The following is a 19,430-nucleotide window of genomic DNA, read 5'->3' on the forward strand; positions in this document are numbered from 1 at the left end:
AGCTACAACCCTGACATCAAGACCTAAGCTGAGATAAAAAATCGGACACTTACTCACAGACAGAGCCACGCAGGCACCCCGATAGTTACTCTTGGTATGACTCAATTTTCATTGTGAAGGTCCACTGGTAATATTCCCAGAGGGCCTGAATCCTGCCTACAAAAACTTGCTTCCTTGTGTTCTTTCCAGTTATACATGTATTTTGGACCCTGCCTTTATCTTTAGTTACAATTATGTATTAAGGACTTACTTACAATATATGGTCCAGGATAGCTCCTTGGTCTCTTTCTGTGAACTCTACATATCCATGTAGTGTCACTGTACTTTCTTTTTCCTCCTTTGTGTACTCCCCTAAACTTGTCCTGTTTGAACTCTCTGCAATGGTCTGACCATACACCCAACTTTCCAAGGTCACTTATCCAGAGCAGGGGTCAACAAACTACTGCCCAGGGAGCAAATCTAACTTACCAGCTGTGTTTGTAAACAGAGTTTCCGCTATGCTCACTTGAATTCATATTGTGTGTGGTTACTTTGTTGATACAACAGTGGAGTTGAGTAACTGTGACAGAGATCACATGTTCCACGAACCTAAAATATTGACTGTCCCACCCTTTACAGGAAAAGTTTGCCAGTCCCTGATGCTTACAACTCTCTGAGAAGATCCTGAACTTAATAAGAAAGGTTTCCCCACTGCCAGATTAAGCAGCTACTCAGAACAAACCTCCAGTTCCCCCCCTCTAGGGGGTATAGGGCAGTCTGTTCACTGTCACTTTATTTAGAGTACTGCCACCCACAAAAAAACCTGTCCTCTGTCCCTGGATTCTGATGGGATAATTCTGTCCCTCCCACTGCTCCAGCCAATCAGAATCCTCCCTATGAGTTCTGGGCAGAGCTCTCATGAAGGATGCTCCCTTTAATCTGGGCTCTTAAACCCTTAGGATGATGAAGGTCTAAGGCTGACATAATCATCCTGCTATCCTATGGAAAGAGCCTGTCTGATAAGCAACACAAGCAGGAACCAATGAGCCAAAATACCAAGACACACAGAGTCCTGGGGTGCCTGGGGTGCTCAGTCAGTTAAGCGTCAGACTCTCGGCTTCTGCTCAGGTCGTGATCTCATGGTTCGTGAGTTTGAGCCCTGTGTTGGGCTCCTTGCTGTCAGCGCAGAGCCTGCTTGGGATTCTCTGTCTCCCTCTCTCTCTGCCCATTCCCAGCTCGTGCTCTCTCTCTCTCTCTCTCAAAATAAATACATATTTCTTTAAAAAAGGCACACAGAGTCCTGATCACCTTCTTTGAATCCCCAAACTGAGTTGTCAGCAGCTACCTTGACCTTTTACAATTTTACTCTCTCAACTTGACTGTGACTGGCTTATAGAGACTGGATTTCCCCGTTAAATGAGATAACTTACTTCTTGTTTAAGCTCATTTTAACTGGGTTTCTGTGGCGTGAAACCAACAGAGTCCAGACAAGTAAAAAACTGGAACCAGGAATGGAAGATGTGAGAGAAAAATTGGCATGGGTGAGACAGAATGGGAGGCTGTAGGAGTTCCTGTACTGGAGAAGCTGGTGCCCCCTGACCTGTTGGATGCTTGATTTGGAGCTGGCCGAATTGTTCTTCTTTGTACTTCAGAACCCGGATCATTTGTAGAATTTGGACGTAACAGGTACTGAGAATGAATATTTGTAACATCCATATCTACGTAAAGATAGTGTTTGTAAGGTGAACTGGTCTGAACAGAAGACAGTGCTCCTCCCTCCAGAGGCCACCGGCCGGGGGCTCTGGATGCCTTGGGACTGCCCATTTGCCAGGGACCATGGGCATGCACTTTCACCATACTGGTGTGACACAGCCCAACACTCAGGAGGCTCTTGGTATAAAAAGGCCAGAAAATGCAATGAAAAGGTTCAGATTCCAAGACCCTGACTCAACAGGTTTGTGGCTTTGGTCTCCTACTCAGTTTTCAAGGGACTTCTATCACAAGGGCAAACATAAACCTGTTATTGCTAAATTGTTAAAACCATGGTTCCCAAACTCTGCCCCCAGGTGTCCTGAGTACTGCAAAGAATTCACAGAGGCACCACAGGGTATTTAAAATTTTCAAGAAATACAGCAGATTAAGCATCTGTTGGACATCAAGCTGGCAGGTGGTCCACAGTTTCAACATGAGATCATGCTACATTCTTTTCAATGATGTCGTATATCATCCAAGCAACTGCTTATATTTTGGCAGCTGCTATGATAAAAAATCAGTGTGTAACAAGAATTGAAGAACTGAAGAAATATGTCCAATCTCATTCTGAGGTCTGAGAAGCTGTACAGTGTCCAAAAGGAACATATGTCCCCTTAGCAAGTAATGGTGGTAATTTAAGACTGAAATTAACAGATTATTTTCTAATTTACTGTGTTCTTTTTTCAAAGGGCTACTAAGTTACTAAGACAGAAATATTTATTAAGTTGCTTGTACATAGCTTCTTAGTTAATTGGATGGACTGTTGAGTGTTTCCTTTGGCTCAGGGTTCCTATGAAAAATTACTGAGATACTAAGGGTGTTGGGAAGGAGAAAGTTGGGAAGGAGAAAGTCTACACTTAAGACCATCCCTGGGACCCCAAATCCTCAGCAATAAGAGGTGGGCTGCTGAAGCCGTGCACACTCCAGAAGGCCAGCCTATATATATGCTCCTCTCCAGGGTGGCCATGGAAGGCCACAGAATATGGAGAACCTTTCAAAGAACAGAGACAAGTACAGTGCCAGTGGCTGACCCGGCCCTCTCCTGACCACCTCATTTACCAAGAAAATATCATGTATTTTACAGACTCATGATGACATCTGCTTATTTTTTCCCCTTCTTTTCAGAGAAGAGTTTTTAAGGTGGTTATCAATTTTTTTTCTCATGTTAAACACATTAAGCGTGCTAACATTTACGATGTAGATATACAGTAGATTGCTGACCTGTGAAAAGCTACATCCAGACTTGACAGAGAGGAATACATATTATCCAGAGCCCCCAGAGTAGGAATGGTTGACCTAATTAGAAGGCACTTGGCTTGCTTCGGAGAAGAGAAAAGCACATGAATAGTTATGCATGGGTTGGCTGTATTATGTTGGGGAGAGGCGTGCATAAAAGAAATCATAAATGGGAAAAGAGAACATCTGGGTGCATATAAGTGTGTGTGTGTGTGTGTGTGTGTGTGTGTGTGTGCGCGCGCGCACATGTGCGTGGATATACATGTGCTGGGCAGCCAAAGGTGGAATGTCTCAGGCCAGGAGTCTTTCTTTCTTTCTTTCTTTCTTTCTTTCTTTCTTTCTTTCTTTCTTTCTTTCTTTTTTTAAGTTTACTTATTTATTTTGAGAGAGACAGAGACAGTGCAAGTGGGGGAGGGGCAGGGAGGGAGGGGTGATGGGCAGAGGAGAGGGAGAGAGAAAGAATCCCAAGTAGGCTCCGTGCTGCCAGCCGTGGTGCCCGACGTGGGGCTTGAACTCACGAACGGTGAGATCATGACCTGAGTTGAAACCGATAGCAGGTTGCTTACCTGACTGTGCCATCCAGGTGCCCTAGACATCTTTCTATCCAGGAACTGCCTCTTGCACACTACCTGGACTAGACTGTTCCATCCCTGTGTCTTCTATACAGGGATGGGACATATCTTCTATACAGGAATAGGGACATGTCCTGTATGTCCATTCCATACTATCTGGACTAGAAAGGACCATCCCTGCGTCTTCTCTTGCCTTCTGGTCACAAGAACGTACACCAATTTGAGTCCCTCCACTAGCTTTGGTATATGACATTGGATGAGAGAAAATTACTCTTTTCTCTCTGGGATTACAAAGACCATATAGAGAGATTCTTGACACCTGGTCTAGAAAACCCACATGAGGATGAAGCAGAGGCTAGCAAAGAAGAGAGTCAGGGCAAGACAGAGTTCTGATCTCATCATTGAACACACCCTCCTGGATTTATCCTCACTTAGGAAGCTTGGATTTCCATCACTGAGATAAAATTTCCCTTTCGTGGTTACGAAGGTCTGAGCTAGGTTTCTGTCACTTGTTCAAAGAGCTCTAATAGTCTCACTAACATAGCTTCTTAGGAAACCAAATAAAACCGGGCTGGAAAATCAAGGTATGAAGCTACATGCTTAAATCTTTTTTTTTCCGGTGGATCCTTGATGACAGGGCTGTGTTGGGTCAGTATTTTCATGAGGATTCCACCAATAGTTGTTTGTGTGCATTCTGGAACCGATGCCTACCACTCAGAGGCACATTTTACCTTTGTGTGGTGATACAACGTTCCTTAAACACGTAATTCCCTAGTCTCCTTGAAGTGAAAATTAAAATCACTTTCTACAATTTGTCTTCCTTGTCAGAAAACAGGGCCAAGGGCTTTTAAGAACTGGCACTGTAGTTCCGAGACTGGGGGATAGATGACATCACCCTTCTGGGGATGATTTCATTTATGCCCTTTCTGGATACATTTGCATGCAAACACAGCCTCAGGAGGGAGAGAAATCCACACACACACAGCGCTTGATGAGGCTTTGTGTACTGAAGCCTTTATGAGCTGATTGGCAGGGTCAAGTGGCCGCTGCTCAGAGGGTGACAAGCTCTGTTAATTGGCTTTTTGCCAGGCAAAATTGCACATGAGAATTTTCCTAGTGAGCCTGTGCTAATGCTCCCTTCTAAACAGCTTAAACTTCCCCGGTGTGAGCCCCCAGAATTGCCACCCCAGGAATGTAGAACAAAAAGTCCCTGCCTGGGATGGGCTCAGTCCCCAAACATCCTGTACCTTCAAGTGCAGCGATCCTCAGGGGCCGAGGAGGCACCAGAGAGAAAAAGAGACTTTATTAGAGTATAACCTTTGGGCTGAAATGAGTATTTATTACTTTTGAACTCTCTTCTGGCAGATTCTGCCATGCATTCCAGGTAATTTCTTCTAACTAGAAATGTTTTACCAAGTAAATACGTGCTTCTGTTCCCTGCGTCTGCCCTCGGTCGTTCAGTGGTTGGGGATTAATGCTCTAGTTTCTGCATGAGAAAAAGTTTAGGGACTACGCCCACGGAAATATGAAGCAATTTCTATTAGCATAAATGTGAAATGTGAACTGTGTAGAATGGTCCCCAGGCCTTGGGAGAGGAGAAAGGAAGCCCTCACTCATGGAGCTGAGCCTGAAGGAACCAGATAAAGTGAGTGGCCAGAACAGCAGTGAAAGGGCGATGTTGTCGCTGAGTGGTGCCCCACCCCCTTCCTATGTTGGGGTCTTAACCTTCAGTGTCTCAGCATGTGACTGTAGATGCAGATGGAGTCTTTATTTCTTAAAATTTTTTTTAGCGTATGTTCATTTTTGAGAGACAAAGTGAGAGCGGGGGAGGGGCAGAGAGAGAGGGAGACACAGAATTGGAAGCAGGCTCCAGGCTCTGAGCTGTCAGCACAGAGCCTGACCTGGGGCTCGAAACGAACCGGGAGATCATGACCTGAGCCAAAGTTGGACCCTTAACCGACTGAGCCACCCAGACACCCCAGCAGATGAAGTCTTTAGAGATGTAATTAAGTTTGGGGCACCCGGCTGGCTCAGTTGGAAGAGCATGTGACTCTTGATGCCAGGCTTGTGAGTTTGAGTGCCGCCTTGGGTGCAGAGATGACTCAAAAAATAAAATTTTAGGGGCACCTGGGTGGCTCAGTCGGTGAAGCATCTGACTTCCGCTCAGGTCATGACCTCACGGTTCCTGAGTTTCAGCCCAGCATCAGGCTCTGCACTGGTGGGATTCTCTCTCTCTCTTCTCTCTCTGCTCCTTCCCCCCGTGCATGCACTCTCTCTCTCTCTCTCAAAAATAAATAAATGAACTTTTAAAAAATAAATAAAATCTTAAAAACAGAAAAAAGAGGGAATGAAGTTAAAATGAAGTCATTAGGGTGAGCCCTAATCAAATATGGCAGGCGTCCTTCTAAAAATAAATCAGGATGCACAGGGAAGATGATGTGCAGACAGAGGGAGACGATGGGCACCTCCAAGCCAAGGAGAGAGGCCTCAGAAGAATCAACCTTGGTGACACCCCCGACCTCCAGCCTTCATAATTGTGAGGAGATACATTTCTGTCAAGCCACCCGGCCCAGGGTGCTTTTTCATGGCGGCCCTGGCAGACAAATGCAGGGCCTCAAACTGACTTCCAGTCATATGTTGCTGTGAGAGCTCGCGGTCCTATCTCCACACCCAGAGAATGACATTTCCTTTGCACCAATGTGGCTGGATCTTTCCCTGGGGCTCTAGCGTATATTTTCTTGCTGTCATGTCATCAACTATGGCTAACCATGCTTCTTTATACCAGTCTTAATAATCTGCCTTCCTCTTTTGTGTCTTCACCTGCTGAACATGTGTAGAAATTTGTCAAGCCTTCTGTTAGTTACTTATCCAAGTTACTCATATTTCTCTCTTTAAAGTTCATCATGTAAGTCCCTTTCTTTAATCTGTACATTTAAATTGCTAATGTGCTACTTGCCTAGCTGCTCTTTATAAAGTGGCATTTGGGGGTGTTTATCTTTTCAACTCAGAAGGAGAATTGAAGGGACTGATTGTTGAATTCTTGTTTTCGGCTGCGCTCTTTGAGCTTGGCTAAGACTACTCACTGGCTTAGGGGGAATCAACAACCAAGGGTTCTGTATTCAGAGGGGTTCTATCTAGGGGTATGGAAATGTCCTTTGTGGTCCTGAATATGTGTCAGATCACAATTCATTGCCCTATTCTTATCCTTAAGTCAACACAAAAGACAAAGAGGGCCGGGGGATGAAAATAATTCCATCGGTTAGTAAGTATCTCCATGGAGACCAGAAAATGCATAATCTCTATGGAGACCCTCAAAATCTTTCCTTCGGAAATTACAGTAGTAGATGATCTGTTGTAATTATATGTTGAGAGTGGAGAGACAAAGTGACAAGACGCAGAGGACGACAGGATAATGCTCCTCTTTCCTTGGTGGAAATTAGAGCTATTTCGACTCTAAATGTAATCAATTGTGTTACTGTAGTAAAATTCTGAAGTTTGGATTCTGGGAGATTATTTCCCTAGAATGGGATAAGAGGTACCTGAGGAGCCAGTGTTCATGGACCCAACGCCGAACCAGATGTCTGACTTGTACTTGGCATTCAAAAAATGTGTTAATGGATGAATGGATGCAATAAGCAATTGGGCAGGATCTCATCCTGGGGGATGTCAGTCATCTGCTCTGTTAAAACAGAGGGACAGGACCACTGCCCCGGGGATCCTGGGTAATGTCTGTATATGACTGAGTACGACCAGGAACTTTTGGTTTGCTTCTTTCCTTTCTTTCAAGGAGAATCGTGCTCAGTGGTATAAACATGGTCCAAGGAGGAAATGAAGTTCAGTCATGGTGAGGAGATAAACAGGGAAAATAACAGGGAAAAATAAATAGGGAAATAGACCAGCTAATGAATGCAAGCCACTGTTTCCAGATAAGTCGTATCCCATTATAACCTACATGCCCTCGGCCTCTCTAGCCTCTGGATATGAAATGGAATTCTGATTACTTTTTATACAAGGTTATTGTGGTCCAATGTTCCCCTCCCCCCCACCACGGCTTATTTGTTGGAAAACATTATTTGTTATGCAATTTGGGCTCCAATGTTTGAGAGTTTTCCAATGGTAATGCCTCAGTTCAGTGCCCAAACATTTCTGTCCACTGCCCTGTTTCTTCGTCCTTGTCTTGCTGTCATGTTATTGCCCTGACAGCTAACCCAAAAGAGTTTTAGCATGATGGTCTTTATTGCTTGATTACAAACTGAAAACAAATCATCTTTAATTCCAAGGATAGCCACTGTTAAATCTTGGTGTATATATTTCCAGGTTTTTCTCTGGTTATGCATCTACACATAACATTATATAAATATGTAAATTATATACTTAAATATAACTTCATATATATGAAGTAGCTTGAGGTCAGGGTATACATGTGTTTTGTACCCTGTGTTTTTCTTTCTTAACAATGGATAATGAAAATACTTTTGCATGCTACTAAATATTGTAATACATCATTTTTAATGACTATGTAGTACTTGCTGCATAAAAATACTGTCATTTACTTAAAAATCTGTTAAAATTTTAATCTGTTCCTAGTTTTCCCACAATTATAGCTATCCCGACATGCATCTTTTCGTATCCATTCTAATATACTTTTTGGTTGTAACTTTAGGATACGTGACTTCAAGTAGCCTTTCTGGGTTGAGGAATATGAACATTTTAATACTTATTTATAAATTTTTGGCAGAGCGCACACAGGGGAGGGGCAGAGAGAGGGGGACAGAAGATCCAAAGCAGGCTCTGCACTGACAGGCGGGCAGCAGGAAGCCCGATGTGGGGCTTGAACTCATGAACCGTGAGATCATGACCCGAGCTGAAGTTAGTCGATCAACTGACTGCGCCATCCAGGTGCCCCAGGAGTATGAACATTAAAAAAATTTTTTTTAAAGATTTATTTATTTTTGAGAGAGAGACAGCACGAGCAGGGAAGGGGCCGAGAGAGAGAGGGAGACACAGAATCTGAAGCAGGCTCCAGGCTCCGAGCTGTCAGTGCAGCTGACAGTACCATTTACTAGGTACACAAAATTTACACAAGATGGTAAGCTCTTAGGTTATCAGGGCTCACGCTTTTCTAAACTTTGTATTTGCCACATTCTCCTAGCAGTGCTTGGGGAAGGCAGGGCTTCATAACTCAGTGAAGATGATGTACCAGTGACAACCATGAAGGTATCTGGAGGTATCCTGGAGGACCCTGAGGAAAAACATGCACATTTCCAAAGGGAATGTGGGGATTAAGCTTTAGCACCTCACTCTGCCTGATCCAGAGCACCAGAGGGAACAGAAATTCTCAGGATACCGGGACACATCAGAGGATAAACACCCCTTACCTCGGTGGAGGACTTTAGAGTTTCCTCCAATTATTCGTGATCTCCGGGGGACTCACTTTTTGTACTCCAACCTCGTACAGCAATATGGGCGTTCACGCGCATGAATGAATGCCTGGTCCCAACAACCTGAGGTGCAGCCGATCACGTCAGTGGCTGCCACTGTTTGTCACTGTAAGTGAAATACTTTCTGGAGCTTCTTTTCTCTGCAGTCACTAAAAAGTGAAGGCAGTACTGGTCCCCAGAGGGGACCTGGGGCTTTTGCGGGCAGCGGAGAGAGGGGGAGAGAGGGAGGGAGGGAGGGAGGGAGAGAGAGAGGGAGGGAGGGAGGGAGGAAGGGAGGGAGGGGGGGGGAGAGAGAGAGAGAGAGAGAGAGAGAGAGAGAGAGAGAGAGAGAGAGAGAGAGAGACAAAGGGCGAGAGGGCTCGGGATAAGTCTAGACACGGGTTTCCTTCGATTGTCTTCCCTTCCTCCTTGCCCCTCCGGCCCCCATTTTCCCCTTTCTCCTGGGTCGACGCTCCCGCCTGGGACTGGAGCCCGGAGATAGTGGGGTTCAGCCCCCCAGTGATTAAGTTTCAGCGCCTAGCATTCCAAGTGGGGCTGTTTTCAAGCAGCAAAAGCACTGGGAATTAACAGCTCTCGACCTCTTCCCTCTCGCTTTCCTCCTGGGGTTGGTCGAAAACTTCACCCAGACACCGAAGCAGCTCCGCCCTGGTAGTTTTGAACTGACCCGGCGGGGCACTCTTCTCCCGAGGTCTCCTAGCCCCAGACTCTGTCCTCGGGGAGGTCGCCTGGAGCCCATTTCCCTGGGGGTAGATGGAGCGGGGTGGGCTCGTTTGCAGCAGGAAGAAGATGGCAGAGTTCAGAGCTGGCACTCACCGCTCCCTCGCCGCCCGGGCCCCCTGCCCGCTGGGCCGGACCGGGCCGGGGTGGGGGCGAGATCGGGGGGTGGGGGGGGAGGAGGGTTGGGTACGCGGCCAAACCCCAGCTCCGACTCGGTCTCTTCCTCCCCACGCCGGGCGCCGGGGCCGAGGCCCCTTCCCCGCACCCGCCTGCCGGCCTCCTCTCCGCTCCGCTCGGCCGGCTGGGCGCCGGGCACGGCCCGCGGGAGGCGCTCGGACCCCCGCCAGGACCCCCGCCCGCCCGGCAGGCGGCGGCGCAGGCGGCTGCGGCCTAGGGCGCCGGGCGGCCGCGAGCCTCCTCCCCCTCCCGGAAGCGCGGGGCGGGGTCCCCGGCCGGGCCGCGGGGGCGGGCGCGGGGGCCGGGCCGGGGCGGGGCGCGCTGGGCTCGGCGCTCGCGGGCTCGGCGGGCTGTGCGCGCCCACTCCGGCTCCAGGCGGCCAGCGCGCGCGGGCCCAGGCCGCCGGGCTCCAGCCGAGCAGCTGCGGCGGCGGCGATAGCGGCAGCTCGGCGGCGAGTCCCCGCGCCCCTCGCAGCCCCTCCCCGGCGCGGTGCATGGAGACGCGGCCCGCCGCTCGCTGCTGAGCCCGCCGCCCGGCCCGGGACCCGCCGGGGCTGGGGTGGCCTCGGACTCAGGCCGGTCCCCGCGCCGAAGCCGGACTCGAGCTCGGCCGGCCGCCCCCGCCGCCCGAGGGCTGCGCGCGGCCCGCGGGCCTCGTTGCCCGCGTGGATCGCCGCGGCCCGGCCGTCCCGTCCCAGGAAGTGGCCGTCCTGACCGCCATGGCTCATTCCCCGGTGCAGTCGGGCCTGCCCGGCATGCAGGTAGGCAGGAGCCGGGCCGCGAGGGGAGGGAGGGATGCGCGGGCCGGGGCGGAAGCGGGGAACTTGGCGGTGTAAACACGGCCCCCCCACGCTGCCCCTTCCGGGGTCGCGCCGGCCTCCCGCGCCGCGCTCCAGCCCTCAGGGCGCCCCTGCCCGGCGCCGCGGCCCGGGAGCTCGGAGGCTCAGGGGCTCGGGGACTGGGGAGCGTGGGGGGTGTGTGTGTGTGTGTGTGCAGGGACATAGGGGCCGCGGCCTGGAGGCGCCCTCGCTGGCCGGGAGCCGGGGCAGTCGGGCAGGGATGTGGGGGAGCCGGCCGCCTCGCCCTCCCCGCTGGCCTCTCCGCACGCCGCCTCCCGAGCCGCAGGCCTGGCGCCGGCCCGGTCCCTGGGAGAAGTGATGGGGGGGAAATGCCCTTGGAGGCCCCGTTCGGGTCTGTGGGCCCTGCGCGCGGGCGGGGGGCGGTGGAGGCCCCGTTCCCCGCGAGCAGGCGATAAAGTTGAGAGATGGGAGGGGAGCCCCGGGCGCGCCCGGACTCGTCCTGGGCCGGGCCGGGCGGAGGAGGCAGGGCGGGGTGCGGGAAGGTGTGACCGCCAGCCCCGCTTCCCAGCGCCTTTGCTCCGCGCCTTTCCTTCTGGGGCCAATTGAGGGGAAAGTGCGAGCCTGCAAACCTTCTGGAAGGAGGAATCAGTCGGACAGCGTGTACTCCGGTTGTCCCGAGCCGAGGCTGACCCGCCCGATCTCGGGACACTGGGCTTTCACTTGGGGACTTGATTGGATCCAGACGAGCTCCTTCCCAGTAAATCTCTCCGTTGCTACTCTGTGGTATCTTGGCTTACCAGTGACTTTTTTGGACGGGGGAGAAGTTGAATTTCAAAAGTACGCGAACACAGTAAAGTTTTTTTCGCCTTTGGGGACTGTTTTTAGCCTTTTGAAAAACAAAACCACTTGGCTCTCGTTAATTTATCTTATTTGTAGGCACATAAATGGTGGCAAAATAATTAGGATTAAAATCTCATGATAACAGTGAGAGTAGGTCTTTAAAGTATTGCTGCCCCAGTTTTAGTTTAGCGAGTGAGCATAAAGAGCTTTAAAAAAACAACCACGGTATCCAAGTGGATTATTTGTTATTTTACAGACATCCGCGGGCTCATTTTTTCTTCTTTCCTTGCTTGTTAGGGCTGAGAAGTGCGGTGTTTGGACCTGGCATGTTAGGGGCTGAGAATTGAATCTGCCCCATCTTATGAGACCTATCATCCCCACCCTCTTTCTGTAACGATAAAAAGAAAGCTGGATTTCATTGTTCAGGTTTGAAATCTAGAAAACTAGGAACACGAAGCTACCAGAATTTTAGCGTGAGGTATGTGTGTGTTTTGTTTTTTTTTTTCTTTAGAGTAACAAAGTTTAATATTTTAAGAGTGTACTGGAAGAAAACTGTCCTTGAATCTCACTTAAAGATCTTTTAAACTCAGCAGGCATTTAAAATCTAGGCTTCTGCTGACTGCTAGGTAAAAATCAGATGTGGTTTTTTTTGGTATTTCCTAAAGTTCCTGCTTTAGTTTGGTTGGAATTGAGAGGCAGGAAGGCAGGGTGAACTGGGTGAAAAATTATTCCTGACCAGTAGAGCAAGAAGGACCTCTTGAGTTAAACACGTTTTTTTTTTTCATCAGTATTTCCTTTAGACTGACAGTGTTAATCAGGTTGTAATCTGGTAGAGATGCCTTACTTAGAATTTACAGTGGAGGCATGGGGCCTTTGTGGAAAGCGAATCAGTTTAAAGAGGTACTTAAAAGCCCTGCTGGCTGGTGCCGTGAAGTCAGTATCAGATGGTCCCCCAAGGCTGTCTGTTCTCAACACTTCTTTTTGTCAGTTTTTCCTTTTTTTGTCTTCGAGAGTGTGGGCCAACATCTTGGAAAGAGAAGGTAAATTCTGTTACAAGGAAACTGTTTTTGTTTGGTGGAGACCACCGAATTTTCAGCTGTCACAGTTTTGGGGGGTGTGCAGAGGTGGCCTGTGACATTTAGGTACTTAAGTACATTTGCAAACTGTGTAATTGTTTTTAGTGTGCCTTTTGGGGAAGAACATTCCTTTCCTCTCCCTTCTCCCAAGAAGAAAAACAACAAACACATTTAGTTTCTACTTTGAATTAGCCTGTTGCGGCTGCCCAGGGAGGCTTTCCTTAAATTGTTGAGGATTAAGGGAAAGGCACACCCGCCTTTGACTGTTCTCTGGGATAAAACAAGAGAGAAGTACTAACCCCTCTGTGCCCTGTCCTGATACATCCCATTCCTCCCTTTTCTTCTCTCTCATCTTGTGAACAGGGCTTATAAGGAGTTGGGTTAAACATTTCAGAGAGGGGTCAGTTGGTTTAAGTGTCCAACTCTTGATCTCAGCTCAGGTCTTGATCTCATGGTGGTGAGTTCAACCCCCAATTTGGACCCCACACTGAGCGTGGAACCTACTGAAAAAAAAAATTCAGACTGCCGAGTGAATTCAGGCAGCCTGAATTTAAGTATCATAAAGATACTTAAAAAGTAAACCTGAATGAAAGGACGTTTTAGTGTAAACATCATCTTTCCTTGTCTTGCAAATCGTTTTTGTGCCTTCTAGATTTTTATTGGAACCTCTTGAGGCATAGGTATTATTTATGCCATTTTTCTAGAGGTGGAGGCCAACAGAGACTAATTGAACTGACCAAGGTGAGGTAGTATATTATCTGGCAAATGTGTGATTTGAAACGAGATCTTTCCTGTCTCCACGACCATACTTCTGCTCATCATGCTGTATTGTTGCTTTGTTATTTTTTTTATTAAAAATATTGTTTTAAATGTTTATTTGAGAGAGAGAGACACACACACACATGCATATGTGCGAGTGGGGGAGGGGCAGAGAGAGAGGGAGACACAGAATGTGAAGCCGGCTCCAGGCTCTGAGCTGTCAGCACAGAGCCTGATGTGGAGCTCGAACTCTTGGACCATGAGATCATGACCTGAGCTGAAGTCGGATGGTTAACCGACTGAGCCCCCCAGCTGCCCCTGTATTGTTGTTTTATTATTAACTTTGCAAGCATTAAAGGTTATTTTCATTTCGATTTGGGTTTGCTGAAGAAATACGAGAAATTAGAAATACGAGGTTGATATTTTATTCATTTAGGAACCGTTATTGAACACGCATGTGCCAGGTCCCAGGTGAGGAGTTGAGGACTGGACATCTGAATGAGTTAATATTTTCAATGTGTTTCATGAAGGTTGCTAGGGTTTCCTTTTTTACCTCCTACACCCCAGTTTCCTATTAGCATAGGGGAGAAAATAAGAAGTCATGAACTGAATGTAGTAACTACAAATAGACATAAAGAAATTAGGTTGATTTGTGGATGAATGTACTCCGTGTCCTTGAACATTTGTTGTTTCAATCAGTGTAATTCAGATTTGAAGAAAAACAAGCTTTAGTTAGCCTAAGTGGATAAAAAAGAATTAGATTTTGAATTACAGATTTATATCTGTATTCCAAGCTTTTCTGTTTTGTGATGCACATAAGAAGTATATATATTTTTTATTTAAAAAATCTTTTTTAATGTTTATTTTTTGAGAGAGAGAGCACAAGTTGGGGAGGGGCAGAGAGAGACACACACAGAATCTGATTTTTTTTTTAATGTTTGTTTTTGTTTAATTTTTGAGAGCGAGAGAGAGAGACAGACACAGAATCTGAAGCAGGCTCCAGGCTCTGAGCTGTCAGCACGGAGCCTGACTCGGGGCTCCAGCCCACGGACTGTGAGATCTTGACCTGAGCTGAAGTTGGATGCTTAACCAAATGAGCCACCCAGGCGCCCCAGAAGTATATTTTATGTCAAGATCTGAAACAAAAGTTTCAGGAGACAGTGTCCTGATCCTTACTACTTGTGATACACTGTTGTGTGATGTATTTTGTTAAAAAAAAAAAAAAAAGAAAAGAAAAGAAAACAAAACCTGGTTGCAACACTAAGTTGATTTCACAGCTGATTGGTTTGACCCAGGTTTGAAAAATACTGAATTAGGTAGGGTCACGTGTAGGAGAGCTGAGTTAACTTATGCACGTTTTGAGGATGTTGTTAATTTAAGGTATTTCCATATTTGAAAGTATAGACGGTTTACAGGAGTAGCCTGAAAACTTAGTTTCTACTCGTCAACGTCATCCTGCTTCCCTCTCTCCCTCTCCTTTGCTGAGAATGCTCCTTTATGTTGGGATAGTGAGCAGAACAGTTAATTGTCAGTTTGGATGAGTTGGGAGCTTTTCTGCAGTGCTCTTGCTTACCCCTGGGGAAACCTGTGTGCCCTGGAAATCTGGGAAATGAAGGAAAACAGAAGGACAGCTGCATTTAATTGTGGCTTAAGTGCTCTTGCATTTTTTTTCTTGTTAGTGTCACATTTCCATAGTTATTTTTTATTTTTTATTTTTTTTCCTGTTTCCATGGAAGAGGCCTCTCCACGTTCAGCCTGTTGCCATCTGTACCGTGGGGAAAGGTTGGCTTGTTACAGTGTGCGGACATTCAGGGTATTTATGAGAGTGAGCTTCTGAAAGCACCTTGAGCAAGATGCTGAAGTGTGCAATGTGGTCTAGGGCCTTGGAACGCTGGACTAGATAGGGAGCCCACATTCGTGCAACACGTTTCTCTGGAGTGTGGTGCCAGGAGTTGTGGGAGGGGGTGGTGAGAACCTCCTTCGGCCATGTCCTTGGGAAGTCAGCAGCTTAGGGGGAGCTGATCTGGGTGGTGTGCCTGCAAAGGTTCACACTCCCTTGTTCACACACAAAGGGCACAGACAGGCGTGGGGATGGAAAGCGGGCTCATGTGGGCTAGCCTGAACTCCAGAGCTGGGGAAGCAGCGGGCCCTGGGGTAGGGGGCCTGCGTTCTGGCTGTAGTAGGGAAAGTGCTGTCCCAAGCTTGAGGAATCCTTCTCTCCTGCAGGTTGGAGGGTTTAGGTTTTGCGGCATGCCGGTTGCCACTTGGAAGGCTGGCCAGAGTTGGGGTGGATAGGACTGAGCGATGGGAGTCCAGGTGGCAACAGGATAGCCATGGTGGACTTTTTTTTTTTTTTTTTTTTTTTTAACATTTTTTATTTTGGGAGTGCCTGGGTGACTCAGTCGGTTGAGCGTCTGACTCTTGCTGGCTCTTGATTTCCGCTCAGGTCATGATCTCAGGGTCGTGCGATTGAGCCGACCTCAATCGGTCTCTTCCTCGCTGAGTGTGGAGCCTGCTTAAGATTCTCTGTCCTTCTCCCCACCTTGTGGGTGTTTCTCTCTCAAAATAAACCAGCAAACATTTTTTTTTTAAATATGTTTTTTTTAGTAATCTCTACTCCCACCATGGGGCTTGAACTCACAACCCTAAGAGCAAGAGTTGCACACTCCACTGACTGCACCCGCCAGGTGCCCATCAAGGTGTACTTCTTTTTTTTTAGCAAGATTGATCTCAAATCTTGGTAATTTGAACTCTCAGTGAACATTTAATAGTTTTTTTTTTTTTTAAATTTTTTTTTTTTCAACGTTTTTTATTTATTTTTGGGACAGAGAGAGACAAAGCATGAACGGGGCAGGGGCAGAGAGAGAGGGAGACACAGAATCGGAAACAGGCTCCAGGCTCCGAGCCATCAGCCCAGAGCCTGACGCGGGGCTCGAACTCACGGACCGCGAGATCGTGACCTGGCTGAAGTCGGACGCTTAACCGACTGCGCCACCCAGGCGCCCCGACATTTAATAGTTTTTTATTGTCTCTCATCCCTCCTGCTTTTGATCCTTTTTTCTGTTCTATGCTAACGGTAATAATGAAAATAAAGCCAGTTTTCTGTTACTGTTAGTTGCCTAAATGTGTTTTTTTTTAATACCCATTTGAATATTTTATATTCCCTCTTTTCCTCTCTCACCAGGATTGAACAACGTTAAGGATTTGTTTTGTTTAAAAATGTATTTTGGGTGGGCAGTGTCGTAAGAAGATTTTTAAAAATTAAAATTAAATATATAGCTGGGAGGAGCCCAGGACATCTTGGTTGTAATTACAGGTAGGGGAACGTTCCTGATAGTATTTCACATAGAACCAAATGACCTTCCAGTAGAAATTGGTCAGGTTGGGTTTTTCTAGGCTGCTAACACGCACAGCGTCCCCTCTGTTGCACGGGCAGGCGGCCGCCATCCTTGCTTTCTTGCTCCTTTATGTAATAGAACTCTTCTGCTCCTCTTGGAGCCCCTCATGTGCACAGCCGAGCGCGCGTATTTGATGCGGGTTGACATTGCTTTCCAGTTGAATGGTATTTCTAGGACCTTGGTGCAAGATGTAGTGTAAGGAGTGACTGAAGAAATGAGCCCATTGGCAGTTGCTGCTTTTTTCTAGTGTATTTTTACAGACATCCTGAAGCCAGGGTCCAGGATCCTGAGGGTCTCTTGAGAAACATGCCCCTTGGCGCTCCATGTGCAGTCTCCCAGTGATTCAGAGTTGCCTGCTTGGGAATTCTGTACCTGCAGGAAATGGAGCACACCCACCCAACCCTTGTGGTTTTTTTTTTTTTTTTTTTTTTTTTTTTTTAATGCTTTAGCCCCGCATTGTTATCATTAATGGAACCTTGTAGCAGGACTGAGTGCCGGAAACAGGTTGCACTCTCTTATTCCTCTATTGCTGTTTAGGGTCAACTGCTGTCCTTGGGCCAGTCATTTCCCATCATTCATCTTTTTGCAGTGCAATATGTTTAAAACTCTTAGTGCCAAATGCTTTTGGGAAAAAGAACATGGCTACTATAATACCTGGTTCCTGGAGTGAGTATGGAGTTTCCTAGTCATAAATGGCTCCCTGGCTTCCAAGGTTCAGATTAAGAAAAATAAAACAAGATGTACCTTTGCTTGCCACAAAGTATAAAAACATCCCAGATTATGGATTACAAAGGCACTGGTTTGCCCTACCCCTGGGAACAGCATTGTTGACTTTAGAGACCTTCCATTATGTTTTCTTGAGGGTTGTTATGTTTTCTTGAGGGTTCATGGTCAGTACAAGGAACCTTATCTGTGCAAGTGCCCATTGGTATCTGAATAAACTGTGGGAACATTTTGAGTTTTGTATTAATGCTTACGAAATACGTAGCTGGTGTTTGTGTTCCTATTATTTTAAGCCTCTTACTATTTTTAAAAAGATTTTTAGGCCCTGAGATTCGAAAGGACCGTATAGGTCCAGATTCTTTCTTTCATTTTTAGTTATTTAGGGTTTTTGTTTAGTTTTTATTTAAAAGGTTGTGCACATGATTTCGAGTCAAATGGCTTTATAAGGTTTATTTGGGAAGACAGCACTTCGCTGCCCCTGGCCTTCCCCTCCCCCCCCCCCCCCCCCCCCACCAGGCAGCCCTTTTGATCTCTCTTAGCTGATTGTTGTTTCCACTTTGTTTATAAAGAACATTTAAAAATTGCTGTTACTTTTTTTTTCCCTTCCAGTTTTGGGCATTATCTGTGGACTTTGGACTTGAAGTGAGGCTTTAGTTTTTGCCTCCTTCAGGCACCTGTGCACCTCTCTCCCGGCTCCCCAGTGTAGTTACATTGTAACTTTGCTTAGAGTAGTGTGACTGGAACCCCATTCCCAGCCCAGCCATTAGGAAACCAGGATTCTTTTTCAAATCTTTTCTGAAAGTTTTTTTTTTTTCTTTTTTTTAAATAATCGCTTTAGTTTGGGCTGCTGTAACAACGTACTGTACTGTACATAGACTGGGTGGCTTAAACAACAAACATTTATTTCTCACAGTTCTGGAGCCTTGGAAGTCCCAGGTCAAGGCTCTGGAAGATTCTGTGTCTGGTGAGGGCCCCTTCCTGGGTCATGGACGGTCTGTCTGGCTGTGTCCTCACGTGGCAGAGGGGGTGAGGGAGCTAGCTGTCTGGGCTCTTCTCTAAGGGCACTTGTCCCAATTCTGGGGGCTCTCCCTTCATGATCTAATCACCCCAAAGACCCCCCACCTCCTAGAACCATCCCATAGGGCACTGGGGCTCAACATATGCATTTTGGGAGGACACGGACATTGAGTCTGTAGCAGTATTTATAGCTTATTCAACCAGCACTCGCACAGTTGTTGAAATCTTCCCTGCGGAAGTTCAAGTAGAGCAGACGGACAGGCTATCCATGTCACCTTCCTGGAGAACTCTTCCTGAGAGCCTTCTGACCTCCCTGTAGACTGGTGGTCTTCCATACTTGGTCCTCTGCTGGTATCGCGGGTCTTCTCTCCCTTCATACGTGGGACTCCCCGCGCTGCTTCCGGCGGCCTGTTTTCTGTGTCTCCTGTCATTGTCTGTCCTGGTTCATGCTGTGGGTGGAACATATCTTGAGGGGCCTTTCTGTGACTATGGTACAAGGGAGATGGGTTTTTTGAGGTCCTGGGTATCTGAAAGTTTCTTTTTCTTTTCCTCTCCGTTTGTATTTTGGCATGGTCATAGGGTGGAAATTATTTTCCTCCAGGATCTTGAAAGCATTTCTCCACTGTGTTTTAGCTTTCATTGTTGCTGTCGAAGAACTCAGTGCCGCACCAGTACTGGATTCTGTGTAGGTGAGCTCTTCGGTTCTTCCTGAGCCTAATAGGATCTGAATTTTTTCTTGGTGATCTCAGTTTTCACAAATAACATGCCTTCGTGCAGGAAGCCCTTTAAATCCGGCAGCTCATATCTTTCTGTGTTCTCTTGTCCTTAAATTCTTATCTGGATGTTGGACCTCCTGGACTGGTAGTTTTACCCTTTTAAACCTATTTTCTATTTCTTTGTCTTTTTACTTGGCTTTCTGGGAGACTGTTTCAGCTTTTTCTTC

At 47.1% G+C, this 19,430-nt stretch overlaps 1 protein-coding gene across 1 annotated transcript in view; it reads left to right on the forward strand.

Moving 5' to 3' along the window:
- Positions 1 to 10,259: 10,259 nt before the first annotated feature.
- STK24 (serine/threonine kinase 24) overlaps positions 10,260 to 19,430 on the forward strand; it is a 125,701-nt gene continuing 116,530 nt past the window's right edge. Inside the window, exon 1 of the mRNA XM_058744321.1 lies at positions 10,260 to 10,635. Coding sequence (XP_058600304.1) covers positions 10,594 to 10,635 — 42 coding nt within the window. The 5' untranslated portion in view covers positions 10,260 to 10,593. The remainder of the gene's footprint in view (positions 10,636 to 19,430) is intronic.

This window comes from Neofelis nebulosa, chromosome 1 (genome assembly GCF_028018385.1).
Source record: "Neofelis nebulosa isolate mNeoNeb1 chromosome 1, mNeoNeb1.pri, whole genome shotgun sequence".
Classification (NCBI taxonomy): domain Eukaryota; kingdom Metazoa; phylum Chordata; class Mammalia; order Carnivora; family Felidae; genus Neofelis; species Neofelis nebulosa.